At 49.7% G+C, this 16,287-nt stretch overlaps 1 protein-coding gene across 1 annotated transcript in view; it reads left to right on the top strand.

The window, feature by feature from the left end:
* The window catches only part of PTK2 (protein tyrosine kinase 2), a 175,948-nt gene that overhangs the window by 77,396 nt on the left and 82,265 nt on the right, over positions 1 to 16,287 (top strand). The window contains exons 6-12 of the mRNA XM_025047590.1: positions 3,497 to 3,576; positions 4,170 to 4,232; positions 8,748 to 8,802; positions 11,387 to 11,527; positions 12,004 to 12,081; positions 13,081 to 13,188; positions 14,702 to 14,819. Coding sequence (XP_024903358.1) covers positions 3,497 to 3,576; positions 4,170 to 4,232; positions 8,748 to 8,802; positions 11,387 to 11,527; positions 12,004 to 12,081; positions 13,081 to 13,188; positions 14,702 to 14,819 — 643 coding nt within the window. The remainder of the gene's footprint in view (positions 1 to 3,496; positions 3,577 to 4,169; positions 4,233 to 8,747; positions 8,803 to 11,386; positions 11,528 to 12,003; positions 12,082 to 13,080; positions 13,189 to 14,701; positions 14,820 to 16,287) is intronic.

The raw sequence follows: 16,287 nt of genomic DNA, 5'->3' as shown, positions 1-16,287 counted from the left end.
AGTTTAAGATTTAAGTGAGTCTACCCATCCAGTGGCTCATAACAGCAAATGTAAGCTAATCAGTGGTTTATTTGACAGGAAGAGTTCCAGTCGGGAGCTGAAGAAGATACCGAGTCCAGAGCCATAACTTAACTCTGGTACAGAATCTACACTTGCCTAGAGAAATGCGCGAAGTTCCGGGGCATGGACATGTTTCTTGTTGACCAGTCTTACTTTTGGACTTTCGGGTCTAGCTGATAAATTTGTTAGCTGACCACATGTTCAGAAGAGAGCAAGACAAAACAGAAAATTGCATCGTGGCCAAAGCTCTGAGTTGACATGTGGAATAAGTTATGGCGTCGTTTAGGATGAATTCTCTCTATTACAGATGTGAGCGGTTTTTATATTAAACCCCACGCTTAGTTCCGTTGCAGAGTAAGATGAAAAGACTCGCAGATGCAAACACAGTCCTTGCCCAGCAGGAAGCGCGAATGCACCCTGTCTTCTTAAGTAGGAAATCGGCATCAACGTAGGAACAGTTTTAAAAAACGAAACAACTCTGAGGTCTTTTATTGCAAGACCCGCGAATCCGCCCGAGGTGTGACCTGTGGTGCGGGAGGGCCCGTGGCGGTGGGGGCGGCCGCGTCGCCAGGAGGTGCATGGGAGGCCGTGTGGGATCCGGGGTCCCGGCGGCAGGAGGCGGCCTCACCCCGTGCTGGGCCTCCTTCTGGCAGGGGGCTCCCCCACTGCAGAGGAGGTTGCGGGACCGACGGGCCTGGTGGCTGAGCCCCAGGGCTGACACCTGCTGCGTGCCCGTGGGCGAAGGCACTTTCCTCATGCTTACCTGCACACCGAGACCCCTGAGGCCGGCTGGGAGGGCTGTCGTGCCGGCCGCTAACGGCATGAGCGCTCAGGCAGCGCCTCGGATGGCCGCCGGTCCCTCTGCTGTCTTCTTAGGATTTCTAAATGGATTTTCTAACGAAGCGGGGGCGATCGCGGTGTGCAGCTCACCGTTGACGCTGTGAGGATCACGGGCGTCATCACAGGCGCTGCCGCATGCAGACCCGCCTGACGGGTGCCCCGAGGTTAAGCACCGACAGGTGTGCGCACGCATCACTGCGTGGACCAGAGCGGCAGAGTCCGCGGGGACTCCGCGGATGGAAGGGGGTCAAGGGACTGCGGGGGAGCGACCCCAGTCTCACCCGGCCTCAGAGGCCCACGCGCACCATGGTCCCCGTGCAGCACCGCTGGGGCCTGGGTGACGGGGGTGCCCGCCGCCGGGGCAGATGGCTTCGTCCTCTGCCCCCCGTAGCTCCGAGAGTCAGAGGCTGTCGCTGCAGGAAAACAGCTGTCAGAGCTTCTGTGACATCCACGAGGGCGTTTCCCTTAAGGCTCGTTAAGTTATAATTTTCCTTCTTTCGTTTTTGCCACTAATATGAATTTGGTTTGGATGAATGAAATAAAACAAGTGATAACATTTTCCCACCCGAGAATAGTATTTAAAAATTACAGTGATTAATCTTTAAGACAGGTTTGCAGCGGTGCTTCTCAGCACGTGCTCGATGTGCTGCGGTGGTTTCCTCGGAGCCGGCACCGACCAAACCGAGACCCACTGAGCATCTCAGTCGGAACAACTGTGCTGTCCCTCTGACGCACGCAAATGCGTCCTGATTTATCTCTCGTTCCTTTACTTTTGTGTTCAATGATTAATCTGCTTAGGACGCAAAAACTTAGTTTGGATTTTTTGGTGGGGGGGCTGTATAGGAGAAAGTCAATTGAAGTGTAAACAATGATTCTAGAATGAAAGCTTTTTACTTGAGTTAGTGGGTCGAGTAATTAGTTCCAATGAATCAGGTCTTAAACGCCTCCTGTGTGTGAGGAACAGAAATTCCTGTTGCTTGTAAGTCTGACAGGAAAGCAAAGAGGCGCCTGCACCCCGGTCTGATCGCCGCTCGCTCGTTTCGTCAGTAAGGACCATTGCGCAGAGGTGTGGGTGCTACGCAGAAGGTAGAGCGAAGGCTTTGAGGGGGGGCGGGGCTCAGGGTAGAAAGAGCAGACGGTTGTCCTTTGCTAAGAGTCACCACTGCTCCCCCCGGAGGAGGAGGAGTGGGTAGGTGAGCACAGGTGCACCTGCATTGTGAATCCTTGGCACGTTAAAGAGGGCATGCCCGTTTGAAGACTTTTTCTTTCTCCGTAAGAAAGAGATGTGGCATGTTAACTGGAGAAAGTGTGAATCCGCGCTGGCCAGCTTCGAGGCAGGTGTCGTTGAATTTCCAGTTCCAACTGACTGGGGTTTATGGTCACGAATTTAAAGCGAAGCTCACACTGTCCTTTCTCCAGTCGCTTGGCGGTCAGCTTGGAAAGGTGTGTGGTTTGTCTCAGCGTATGCTGGTTTTGCCAGGCAATTAAAATAAAAGGATGATAATGGGAGACGGGATCTTTGCAGGGGACGGTCATGATGGCAAACGGTCCAATGTGAGGCAGACAAAGTCATTCACTGGGGAGTAGGAATCTTTTAAGTGAACTGACAGGCTAGGAAAGAATGATTTGGAATTTTTCTAGGATTGCAGCCAACACACTTTTCTGTAAAGGGTCAGAGAGTAAATATTGTAGAGTTGAGGACCAAGAGGCAAAATTAAGGGTAGCGTGAAATGCTTTATGACGAGAGGCAAGACAAATCACAGTTTCGTTGGGTGAAGTTAATAATCTCATAGATGAGTGCAGATTTTTGTGATGCAGGTCCACCGAAGAGAAGAACGGAGTTCCTTTGCGGGGAGAGAGAACACGTCACTGAACTGAGGTTCACAGTGGGCGCTCCTCATCGTTAAAACTAGTTACGGATGTGGCTCTTTTAATAATCTGTGAGGAGGTTTTGCATATTTCATTTTTGAAATTGTCTTCACACCAATAGGTATTCTCAAGTACTGACGCAGTCCATCGCTTGGTGGAGCGTGATCGTTGTTGGACGGCATTTATCAAGTTCTCTTAGATTCCTCTCTTTATGTTCGACTCTATTGTCACTTGGCGGATCAGTCATCCCGTTACGCTAGGTGGAGGCATGTCACTTGCAGGCTTCAGTGGGTTTCGAGATCCGTGAGTTTCCTTTGGCCTCACATGAAGGTCTGACGGTGCCGTTGGACCTGAAGTATGAGTTCAGAAACTATGAAGCCTGTACTTTCGGGGAGCATTTCTCTGGCAGTGGAGGCCTGGCTCCTGGTTTCCAGTTCTGCCAGCGTGGCGCGGGGTGAAGCAGCTCGGTGTTGCTGTGCTTCGGATGATGCTCTTTGTTTCTTAAAGCCCCAGTGAGGCGCTCAGAGGTCACATAAGCTCTTCTTGTTGGGGGGCCCATGTATTTCTTTCACTGCTTCGCGGTATTACTCATCTTCATCTCCAGCCTCCAGCATAATTAGTGACACGGTATGCGTAAAGTACATAAAAGGGACCCAGCAAACATTTACCGAACGATTAAGTCTAAAATGGTTTCTTTTAAAACTGTTGCGTCCCCTTTCTGTCGCAGGTGAAGAGCGATTACATGTCAGAGGTAGCCGACCAGGTGGATCAGGACATTGCTCTGAAGCTGGGCTGTCTAGAAATACGGTAAGGTGATGCCTGTGCATGAGGGCTGTAGTCATCATTGGTTTTCATCATTTTTGGAAACTATTCAGGTATTTTCCTCATAAATATTATCAGTAAAACATTGAATAAAATTTGAGAAGATTCTGAATTAGGTGGATCTTTCTGTTACGTGTCTGATACAGTTACTCTTGTGACACGTGCCTTTGAAGGGGTGGGTGTGTCGCACACCTGGCCCCTGCGGCCGTCCGCTTGCATGTGCTGTCTCCTGTGAAAAGACGCAGCGCGGACGTGGCCGGTGTCGCTGAGCTCCTTTACAGCTGGCGTCTGGGTCTCACCTTTGCGAAGGCCGGGCCTGCTCCCGTGGGAAGGGAGAGCGAGACCGCGGCAGAAATAAAGTCTGCGCTACCTGCTCGTGCGTCGCGAGGTCGCGAGGCCCCGGGGACGTGCCGTGGACCACGGCGCTCCTCGTTCAGAGTGTATCAGAACGTGTGAGGCCGAGGCGCACAGTTGTTAGGTCCCCCCCCCACACACACAGGTTTTATCGTGTAACGACATGGACGGTTTTCATGGTTTTCATGCACGTATGTAAAAGTCCGTATCTCCCCTCATTTCAGGCGGTCATACTGGGAGATGCGGGGCAATGCGCTGGAGAAGAAGTCTAACTATGAAGTTTTAGAGTAAGTATTACATGTCCGAAAGCGACCCTGTCACAGCAGATGCCCAGAACTAAATCATTCTTCAAACTGGAGTTTTTATTACTTTCTCTATTTAAATATTAAGTCGGAAACACTACTGTTTCTAAAACTATCTGGAAGAGGGAAAGTTTTATTAAGAAAAGAAGTCTTGATAACATTAACTGTGTTAGCAAACATTTAAATTTGTTCATAAAATGTCTTAAGGCTAATAACGTCTGTGGTATGTCAACATATACATGATAAACTTTCTCTCTGTGTATTTAATGATATTGGGATGAAAGTTTTACTTCTAACTTATATTGAAATCTATACTTGCCTATAAATTGCCTGTAAATTATTTGTATTCTCTTTACAAGCTTACCAAGGAATTTTTTGTTAGTAAACAAAGCAGAGATGTGAAAGTTACTTGTTGTTTATGTATCAGAAAATTTAGAATAACTGAAAAATTTTCCAACAATGAAATTATTTTGCATATTATACCGTTATCTTAGATCGTTTTAAATGCATGCACAGGCGAGCTGGAGCGTACACCTTGGGATGCTAGAAGTTCCGCACGTCATCATTCGATAATTAATTTAGCAAAAGATGGTTGACGTTCGTCAGAGCCCGGCGACGGCCAGGCTTGCTCTCTCGAGCATCGTTGCGGTCTCGGGCCTTCGTTCTCCTGGCCGTCTTACTCCTGCGGTTCTCGTGCTGTTCGGAAGACGCTGCTAAAGAAAGCGAAAGGCCGTGAAAGTAAAAGTAGAAGTAAATCTTTTCGGACGTTAGTTACAAAGCAGCTGTAACCGTGCGAAATGACAGCTGGTGGCAGAGATGCGTTGTGTTCAGTGGCCACACGAGCCTCCGCTCTGCCAAGCCGTGGCGCGCGAACGAGCACGGCCCAGGCCGTCCGTCCGTTCGGCACGCTGCAAGCCGGCTCGTCCCTGGACCAACGCTGTGATGTGTCAGCGCCCCGGGCCCCTGACGGTGTGCAGCACGCAGCAGGCACTCGCTGAGTATTTGCGATTGTGTGCTTGTGAGCATAGCTGTCACGTGCGTTGTGCCCCTTCACAGATTAGATAAGGACAAAAAGGGATTGGTTGGAGTTGAGTGAAACGTTTAGCGATCACCTAGGATATCTTACTAGGCAGGGTTTTAAGTAGCCTTTCCCTGCCCTTCAGGTAATGGAGTAGATGAATACTGGGTTTATCCTCAGTTCAAATGGAGATTGAGGAAAAATAGGAATGGTTTTCCCTATATGGTTATTTGGTTAATTATCTGTTCTTTTGACCTTTTCTTCCTTCATTAAATAGTTCATTTAGCAAACATTATTGAGTATCTACTAAGCCCTGGCCGCTAGATGCTGGAGATTCAGTAATTAATAACACAAAATTTTTATCCTCAGGAAGTTTACAGCCAGAAGGGAGTCCCTCAGAAGTAAAATTAAACAAAATTGTAAAATAATGTACTAGGAACTAACGTCGAAGTTTCCAGAGGATGTCGGGGGTTGGTACTTGACGTCCGAGGTCATCGTCCACCCTGAGTTTTGAAGCGGGACTCTGGGCAGGTGGGGGGCGGCTGCTCGGGTGTTGAGTTAGTTGAGAAGAGAGATCGGCTCCGAGAGCTTGGGGGGGAGGATAAGCCGGGAGCACCACAAGAAAACACACGTGCCGGTTACACCCATTACACGTCAAGGCCGGTTCTGGTCGCTTTTACGCCCGGGCTTAAAGCTTTGAGGAATGAAAGCCAACAGACACGGTCACTTTTCTCAGAGGTGGGGCCAGAGGAGAAATGCATGTGTCCTTGATACAAGAATTCACTTCTGAGAAGCTCGATGATGTAAGTAAAGCCTGCCTCCACCGCAGGCCTCCCAAAGCCCACCGTTCAGGGTTCACGGCGTGAACACGCCTGCAGGGCGAGGCCAGGCAGAGGCCTTAGGCGTGCGGTGGAGCCCGGACGGCAGGGGCTGCTGGCGCCCTCCCGCACCTGGTCAGGGGAGCACCGGACGCCCTCTCACCTGGAGCGTGGTGTGGAAGGGGCGACACGGGAAGCACACAGTCGGGCGAGAGGTGGGGAGGCAGAGCTCTGCGGGTGAACAGGGAGAGAGGCCTCATTCGTCAGCCCTCGTCTAAGCATTTCATTTGAGAGACAGATAAATTAAACATCGACTGAGAACATTCTGATTTCGGATGGACCGTAGGTAGAATTCTAAGTCCCAGAAACCCTCAGTCCGAACAAGTGCGTTTATTGGTTTCGAGCGCTTGTCACCGCATAGCGCTGGTCATGCGCACACTCTTGGACGGTTCGTTGTTTGCATCGGTGTCTCACTCGAGAAGAAGGAGCGTGTCGCAGCGCTCCGCTGCCCCGTTCCCCGTGTGGCACCTGGTCAGAGGAAGTGAGTTTGGGCTTGTGTCCTTTGACGCTTCGAGTCAACGTGACTTGACTTAGAGGCGAGGCGGTGGGAGCCTGACGAGCGTGAGAGGCTCGCCGCTGCACAGGGACGGGGCGGTCCCAGCCCAAGGTCCCTCGTCTGCCGCACGCTCCCTGCGGCCGCCTTCTCCCCGTCTTCCGAGTGGTCCCCGGGAGCCCTGTGCGGTGACCCCTGAAGCGGCTGTGCAGCTGTTCCCAGCGTCCATCCGTGTCCCTCTCCTGCCGTGACTCAGGAGCCCTGCAGAGTCGGTGCAGCTTTCCGCAGTGATGGGCCAGAACGGGAGGGGGCTGTTCGCCAGATGGGCCACCGAGCGCTTGATGTTTGGCCCATGCGACTGGGGACTAGACTTTCACATTTAATTTCCTCTAATTTAAGTATAAATAGCTTCGTGCGGCTCCTGTCGTGGCCCATGCAGCTCACACCAGTATTAACATCTCGTCAGCCGTGTGTGGGTTAAAAAGCTTCCTTTGAACTCATGAGAATCGACACCTGATGCTTGGGTTTGGGACTTGGGGTTTGGCAATATTTTAAAAGTTTCATGTTAGCTCTTTTTTCGTCCAGTGATTTAAAGCGTTTAGGATCCACCCTTTGACAATTACTTATGTCGTAAAGAACTACCTTATAATAAAGGCTAGGAGTTGCATTTTGTGCGTAGTGGTTATTGTCTCATTCACATTGTGTCACAGGAGCGTAGCGTTTGGGCTCAAGTGAGGCTTGTGCACACATCGCTGCAAGCCAGGCCGCTGCAGCGGGGAGCAGGTCAGGACCAGGGCGGACGCAAGGCTCGGAGCGGCGGCCTCGTGTTGAAAGTGGGGCCGCCCGCAGTCCCTGCCTGGCTTCTGGAGAGGGTTTAAGCTTAGGCGTCTGAAGGAGGCCCTCCCTGCACCTTGCAGCACAGTGCCGCGGTGCCCCGGAGCGTTTCTCAGCATCCTCCGCCACGGACCCCGAAGTGCTTGGCTTCTGGGTAAAATTAGAAGCTGAGAACGCATTTTATAAACATGTAGTGAACAAAATGATAAAAACAATAAAAAAGTGAGAACAAAGACCAACTTTGGAGTTTGTCGGTTTAGGTCCTGAGCTAGTCAGGTTATAGAATAGGGGATTAGAATGTTTGGATGTAGGATCAACCAGATAAACTGACACGATTTTTGTGATGTTGTTTGTGATACCGGGTGACTTACAGTTATGGACGAAGAAGTCATCCCTGTGCTGTTTACTTATATTTTATGTTCAGCTTATTGTTTCCTCATGCAGTTCTGAAAAGATACCTGTATTTCACTCTTTGCTTGATCCCTTCGTATTTCCCACGTGTCTCCTGACATTTCTTATGGTCTCTAGGCTTTATGTCATTTTTACCAGCACAGGATTGCCATCTAGTGGCCAAAAAGCCTAGGTCACTGGGTACCCAAAATACGTAGGAAAAAAGAGTGAGCTGTTCTTTCCCGTCTGTTTTCTTAGCCAGAGAGCTTTGAAACTCTCCATAATAATGAAAGTTGGTGGGATTGCCAACATTTTCACACATTCAGCTTTTAGACCTTAGATAAATCACTTAATTTCTCTCTTTTTGTTTCCTATGTAAAACTGAGACGATAAACCTTGATTGAGTCCGTTTATCATCAGTTTATTTTTAAAAATAGTCAACTTTTAGGATTAATCCAATGGAATTTTTTAAAGATTTCCATTAGTATATCCCAAATCTTGCCCTAATCAGGCCAGTCTACTTTCTCTACCCATTTGGAACTTATCTGTATAAAGTGAACCTTCAAGCAGTATTTGAAAAAGAACAGTATATTTATACGTTGTGATTTGCAGAGGCAATATTTTAAATGGGTTTTCAGTCAGTGTCAAAAAACAAAGACTTTCTACTGAAACCAAGTCGTATTGATGTTTTCTGCAAATATCTAGAAAACGACTTGTCCCGCCCCTTCCGTGACTTTGCTGGTAAATTGGAGCCTTGTTATGTGTCCTTCCTGAATTGTATGTGAAAGGATAAATAACTTAAATTGCTTTTCTTTTTTTATAACAGTGTCACTGTATTAATCGATCTGGTGGCGTCATTTGTTAATATGCTTCTTTTAATATTTCAGAAAGGATGTCGGCTTGAAGCGATTTTTCCCTAGGAGTTTACTGGATTCTGTCAAGGTAATTAGTTTGCTTTATCATAATCAGATGCCACGTTGTGCCTCTACCTCCCGTGATATGTGTTTTCCTCCTGTACATGTAAAAGTTACGACGCGAAGAGCTGGCGGTGACTCTGGGCAAACTAATGCAGGTGGATTTTATCGAGGCAGCTTTCTGATCATTAGCCTTAGAAGCTCCGAGAAGCCGTGAGAGCCGCTGGAGCTGAGGAGGAGCAGGTGGATGCAGCGCGGGCCCTGGGGCCGGCGAAAGGCTGTCAGCGGCCAGATGGCGCAAGCTGAATACGGGCGGTGCTCGAGCGAGCAGCATGGCACCTGCCGGTCTCGCAGTTTACCTGCTGCGCCAGCGTCACGCACGAGTGTCCCTTCAGCGGGGGCTGGGCGAAGAGCGCTCAAGGAGCTCCCTCTACCCGTCTTTGTAGTTCTTCTGTGCATCTAAACTTAGGTCGAAGTCCAAAAAATAGCCAAGTTTCCAAAATTTATTTGAATGTAATTCACAGTAGAAATCTAATTTCAAAACTAGAAACGTTAAGAGAGCAATCGTTATTAGTTTTTTGACATATCTCTACAATCCCAAGTAATAAAACACAAGTGCTTTCCTGGAGTGCATTCAGTAACGGCTGATTTTATTCTTAGAGAAAATAGTCGTCATTCCCGTGCCTGTGATTAGCAGGTCACCGTGGCAGGCGTCCATTCCGTCAGGCTTATTAGTCGTTCAGCACCCGATTCCTGGCCTCTGCTGGGTACCAGCACGTGAGGGGGGTGCCAGGAGAATGAAATGCGTGTCTGCATGGAAAGCTACCCTCCGATATGGTCCCTGCAGACAGACGCAAAGAAGCACTCTTTAGAAATCTGCCCCCGTGTTCACTGCAGCGTTCTTCACAGTAGCCAAGGCGCGGAAGCGATCTGCGTGTCCATTGATGGATAAGTGGATAAGGAAGATGTAGGGCGTATGTGCGTGTACAGCGCATCTTCAATGACTATTATTCAGCCATAAAAAAGAAAATCTTTCCATTTGTGACAACGTGGTTGGTTCTAGAGGGCATTATGCTAAGTGAAATGAGTCCGACAGAGGAAGAGAAATACCGTATGATCTTACGTATGTGTGAAATCTAAAAGCAAACACAAACCAGACTCGGAGATACAGAGCACAGGGTGGTGGTCGCCACCGGCGGCGGTTTCGGTGTGAGTGAAATGGGTGAATGGGATCAGAAGGCACAGATTTTCAGTCTATAAAGCAAACGTCACAAAGATGTAACGTACAGCCTGGTGACTACAGTTAATAATACTGTGTTGCATATTTGACAGTTGCAAAGAGAGTGGGCCTTAAAAAATTGTAATTATGTGACGTGGTGGATGTTAACAAGACTTATCGAATGTGGCAATCAATTTGCAATATATCCAAATATTGAATCATGTTGTGCACCCGAAGGTAATATAATGTTGTATGTCAATTATCCATCTGTTTTTTTAAAGCACACTTTGCATGCACTGTTACCATATCTGTATTTAGCATTTAGTGGGTAGGTGGGGAATTCTTTGGTTAATATATTCTCAGCCTGTTATTCCTTTGTTGGAAGTTTTCTCTAGCATTGCATCACTAGGGGTCCACTGTTGCTAACAGCGTTTGATAAGTTTTAGGTCAACTAACATGAAATTTTCTTTGTAATTAAAAATGGTTGAGTAGCAGCAATTTCTGATGACGACCTAATAATGATATTGCTTCATTTTGAAGAAGTATCATAGTCTGAGTAGTTTTCTCTGTGTATGTGAATTGGTTTAAAATTGAATAGCATGCACAGATACCTTGTTTTCTACCCAGAAAAAAAAAAAAGCATATTAGTCTATCTCCTTCGGTGCTCATCGGTGCCTGTGCTCACCTGTGGTCATCGGTGCCTATGTCCACATCCCATCCCCTGCGCTCTGCCATATTTCTTCATGTAACACTGATGTGGATTTTAATATTAGTTCCTTGCTAGTCCTCAGCGCTCTGTAGAACACCAGATGTACAGACACACACCGCATGTGTAGCCCGGCCCTGCATTACCCCAGACGGTTCTGCAGTGAGCCTCCTTGTGGCTGAATCATCCCTAAAGACTAACGTCCTGGGATTTTAATTTCTGCATCGAGATGTGTGGTTTTTCATGGTTTTTGATTTGTGTTGCCAAGTTGTCCTTCAGAAAGGTGGCACCGACTTTCAGCCCCAACCCCGGACGTGTGAGCGGATGCCTTGAGGCCTTCACCTTTGCCAGGTCCCTGTCATGGGCAGTTGAGGATATGTTTTTAATGCTTAACTTTTTACATGTTCTAATAAGTAAATCATTGCCTTACAAATTTCTATTTAAGAAATAAAGCTTAAAACCACTGAACTGTACACACTTAAAAATGGTTACGGTAGTATATTTTATGATTTTTTTTTTTTTAAAAAAGGACGTGAAGCTCTAGTAAGTATCACATTTCGTAACAGTGTGAATGTCGGTATCCAGCGTGGGGTGGGACGGGTTCTTCCTTGCCGTTTGGTGGCCTTGCCACCCGCAGTCTTCACTCGCTGTCGACTCTGAAAAGATTTTTGTGATTGTGTCATGCAGGCCAAAACACTCAGAAAACTGATCCAACAGACGTTCAGACAGTTCGCCAACCTGAACAGAGAAGAAAGCATTCTGAAGTTCTTCGAGATCCTGTCCCCAGTGTACAGATTCGATAAAGAATGCTTCAAGTGCGCCCTCGGTGTGAGTATGGGGGCACGAAGGGGCGCACTGGGTCGGTTTTCTTTGCTTTTCTTATCCGTGTAGACCTAACTATCAGATTGAAATGGAATTTGTCACGTTTTTAATGACCTGAGAATATTGTGTCAACGTGACGTTGAAATCATCTTTTTTTTGATGGCATGTCTGTGTTCATAAGTAGATCATTTTATTCCAGCCCAGCTATTTATCGATGAACTGCTCTCCAAGAGCTAGTTTACCTATTCACATGACCTTCCCAGAGAAACCATTCGCTCAGACCCACGGGGATGAGCGCAGCGTAGCTGTGTCGAGGCTGAGCGGACGCTGGATCAGTGAAGTTAGAACATTTCGCGTTACTCGGTTCGATAGACTGTGGCAGGCTGAGCCAGCCCGCTGGTTCCTTCATGCATCATGGCTCTTTGTCTAAAATATGTTTTCCCTTCTGGGACTTCTGTTTTCACTTGTTTCGCCTTCAAAAGTCGAGCTGGATCATTTCGGTGGAGCTGGCGATCGGCCCGGAGGAAGGCATCAGCTACCTCACGGACAAGGGCTGCAGCGTAAGTGTGCGCCGGTGACGCCTCGCGACCGCCGTGCCCGACACCCACCTCCTGCCGGGCTCCGTGTAGAAAAAGCGGCGTCGCGCTAAGGATGCAGGTGTTCGCTGGGCCGCGCACGGCTGGGGGACAAGGGGTAACCATGAAGGGCCAGGGAGGTGGAAGGGCGCCTCATGGGGGCACAGGCCACCTGACCGGGGACAGAGTGGGACTTGGGCCGTGCTGTGCTGCCCAGAGGCCGGGGCAGGGGGCACGTGGGACCGCCTGTGGGCATCCGTGCGAAGGCGGGGAGGCCACAGGACATGCCTGTGTGTGAACACGGAGTCGTAGATCCTGTGGAGGGAAGCCGAGGATGAGTCACCTCCTGACTCAGAGTTCAGGCCCAGTGGCATGGCCGGTGCTGAGCGTGGCCGCCACCACGTGATACTCCAAGAGCAAGAGGCCTTAAGCAGCTCGTTGTTTCTGAATAGATGGGTAGGGACCATCACACGAAAATGATCATTGCCACGAACTGCTGGGAGGAGAAGACAGGTGGGTGTATTCTGTCTGCATAACAAAGGGGTTTCTGCTGCGAAGCTGCAGTGTGTCCGGCCTGTCTCTGTGGGCAGGTCCCATGGACACCTGCCACCTCCACGTCAGGAAGTTTCAGAGACGTACTCAGGCCCGGCCCCTCCCTGGGGCGTGCGGGGAGCAGAATGTTCACTCCCACCAAGGGTTTCACGCGGTCACCCCCAGGCTGGTGAGGACTCAGGTCCTCCTGTTCCCTGTCTTGTGTCTCCTCTCTGGTACCGGTGAGTCCCTCGTCTCGCTGCTAGGATCGGGTGCTCCTCGGCCGCCGGGAGCACAGCCCCAAAGTGAGCTCCGCAGACGACCCCCTCCCCACTCTCCTGACACCCGGTCTCAGGAGAACGGGGTGGGGCCCGCGGCTGGGGAAACCTCCCAGCGTCAGTGGGGGCAGCCCTTTTATCTGTGGGCCACACTCTGTGCCTTTTCTTTTCGAAGCCCACACACCTGGCCGACTTCAATCAAGTGCAGACCATCCAGTATTCAAACAGCGACGACAAGGACAGGAAAGGAATGCTCCAGCTGAAAGTCGCAGGCGCGCCCGAGGTACGGACGCTCCGGTCGTCGGGGCGGGGGGGCGGGGCTAAGACAGAGGGACGTTCAGGAAGAGTGATGCTTTCAGGACGAGGATGAGGTTTCCGTGGATCATCAGAAGTGCAGCTTTCCCGTGTAATTGTTAGATGACGAATAACAATGCTTAAATGCCCCCAGGAATAGAATAGGAGACAGATTTAAAAAGCATTCGGAGCATTACTGTGAAGATGATTGAAAGTGACTGTGATTTACCAAGGAAATCAGCTTCTTAGACTCACATAAAAATACATCTGTCCTGTAAACTGCAGTCTGCGACGTTCCCTGGGTGGCGGTAATTATGATGTTAACCGCCGCAGCCGGCACGGCCTGCCTCGCGTGTCCCGCACTGTCCCAGCGCTTTGCACAGAAGCCAGGAGCAGCCCCTGGCGGTCTCAGAACCCAGCGGAAGAGGCGCCCTGAGGAGCTGGGGTCGCCCCCACTGGGTAGCTGAGGGGACCGAGCCCAAGAGGTCGGCCGCGGTCCCAGTAAGCGGTGGAGACGGTTCACCCAGACCGTCGAGAGCCGCGTTCCTAACGAGCACGTCTCAGCACTGCAGATGCGGCGGGCGCCTGCCGCAGCAGGCCGGGGTGCTCACGGTGGCTCAGGCCTGTGCCACGTGGCCTCTGGGGGCAGGGGCCCTCACGGTGCCCCTGAGCCACCTCACCTGCCCTCGGCCTGTCTCTTCAGGTCATGGCATTTCCGAGGCTCGGGAAGTACATTGGATTCTTCGAATTAAACAGATGATGCCTTAAAATCCTGAACCGTACTGTGAGGGGAGGGTTCCTGTTTGGCACCGTCATTTTCAGACTGTCCTTTCCTGTTGCTTTCCCCCCAAATAATATGAAGATGATGCAGGTGAAATAACGGTTCACTGAGGGCATTGTGAATACTACATGAATGAGCACACACCCATATTTGAAAGTAAAATACGTGTTTGACTATCTGTCTCCTGGGTAACAATGATAGGTCTCCAGGAAGTTTGTCAAAATCGCATGTTTTGTATCAGAGTGATTTCTGAGCTCTTAGGCAGAACACGCTATGCGTGCTAAAAATAATGAAATCTGACTAATTTTCTGTAATGTTAAAAAAATTATGATGGATGGTTTATAAAAAATTACTTCACATTAGTTTAGTTACTAAAATAAGCGCTGATTGTCTAAATTCTTCCCTTAATTAGAGTGTGCCAGAGAGGCCAGACATCCTGAAGGAAAACATTTTTTTACTTCCTTTTGTTCCAGAAAGCGAGTCTCAGTTTAAGTGATTTCTTTTCGTTTTCATCTGGGTTTGCCTTCTGTCACATATTCTAGGAATAGCGTCCTTAAATATCAAACTTCTTTTTTGACTCAAACCTTACGACAAATCTCGTTTCGCCCCCACCCTTCTCTGTTTGCAAGTGTCTCTAGAGATCTGATGTCATAGCGCAGCTGTCCCTTTGATTATCGGAAAGAACAATACCGGCTCTTTCTTGGTCTTTTCCCCTTTTCAGCCTCTGACAGTGACAGCGCCATCCCTAACCATCGCTGAGAATATGGCTGACTTGATAGATGGATACTGCCGGCTGGTGAATGGAGCCACGCAGTCTTTTATCATCAGACCCCAGAAAGGTGAGCTGCTGTTTCTGTGTGCGCGTTCCCACGGAGCTGTTTGCGAGCCGACCCCCGACAGCCTGCGACCCCTCTTCTCAGTGCGTCTGTAAGCGCGAAGACCAGACGCGGGGTTCAGCCCGGCACATCCGTGTTCTCGTTTTCCCAGGGAAGGGATCCAGCTCACCGCCTGAGAGCTGGGCTTGGAATAGAGCTCACGGAAAGCTACTGCGTTTTGAGCAACATACTTGGAGTATTTTCTAGGTTATCATCAGTATCTTTAGATAAGCTTTCGGGATTATGTTCAGGTTTTTTTTTTTTCTTAAAGCGTCTCTTACAACTCGTGAATAAAGACTCTTCTCCCTTTTTTTTATACAACTCAAAAGCTTTTTTCTTGTACATCCACGAACAAAGTTAGTTCTCGGTCATGATGTGAAATGAATGATTAGGATGAAGAACTGTCCTGGAAACAAGGCTGTACCCCTTCAGACACGATGTGGGCTTTTCGCAAGGCAGTAAGAAGGGGTGTCTCAGAGGGTCTGGACTTCCGAAATAACCCAGCGAAAACTTTGCCGGGAGGAGGGCAGCGCGGCGGGAGGGCGGCGGGAGGGCGGCGGGGCTGGGAAGCAGGCTGTCCGTCCCGCGCGCGCGCGCGTCCGTCTCGGTGCTGCCGTCTGCGAGTTGCCTAACCTTTCTGTGCCTCAGCTCCTTGTCTGCGGCACGAACAGTGGTGCTGGCTTCTGCGGGAGCCGGGAGCATAAGCGACCTCATGCGCGAACTACAGCCGAGCCTGGCACGTCACTGTTCGTAGGTTTTTGTTCCCATCACCGCGGCTAGTTGCCGTGTGATCTCGACACACTCTGTGAACCTTGACATTTAGATTCCTCGTCTGTAAGAGAAGAGTGATAACCAGCCCTACAGCGTGCTGGCCCCTGTAACGCAGGTGGCTCTGTGGCAGGTGGACACACCTCCGTGACGAGGACGATTCCGGAGGAAAGAGCCCGGAAGGGCTGAGTGCTGTGTGTCCACGTGAGCCAAGCTGGGCTCAATAGTGACGAGGATATAGAAAAGCACAAGGGAAGCAGACGACAGAGGACGAAAGACACAGCAGAACGTCCAGCCTCCCCAGCAGGCAGTGCCCTGTGCGACAGAGCAGGGTGCAGGGGGTGTGAGTGTGCGGGTGAGTGTGTGTGTGTGGGTGGGTGAGTGTGTGGGTAGGTGTGTGGGTGGGTGGATGTGTGTGCGCGGGTGTGTGTGTGGGTATGTGCGTTTGTGAAGGAATCGTTGGAACCGTTGTTTAAAAGTCAGTGTCATGATGTGTGTCCTGGAAACAATAGCTAAACCAACAGGCCAGTAAGTACAAAATTTCAAGTACATAAAGGCTTCCAGGACGTGGCCAACTCAGCAGAAACGTTTTCCCCGCTGTGATCACACCAATAAAGCCTGTTCGTTTGCTTTCTTCCTAAGACATAGCATATGTTTGTTGTAG

This window comes from Pteropus alecto, unplaced genomic scaffold, assembly GCF_000325575.1.
Source record: "Pteropus alecto unplaced genomic scaffold, ASM32557v1 scaffold105, whole genome shotgun sequence".
NCBI lineage: Eukaryota > Metazoa > Chordata > Mammalia > Chiroptera > Pteropodidae > Pteropus > Pteropus alecto.
This window is presented reverse-complemented; position numbering and strand designations above follow the sequence as displayed.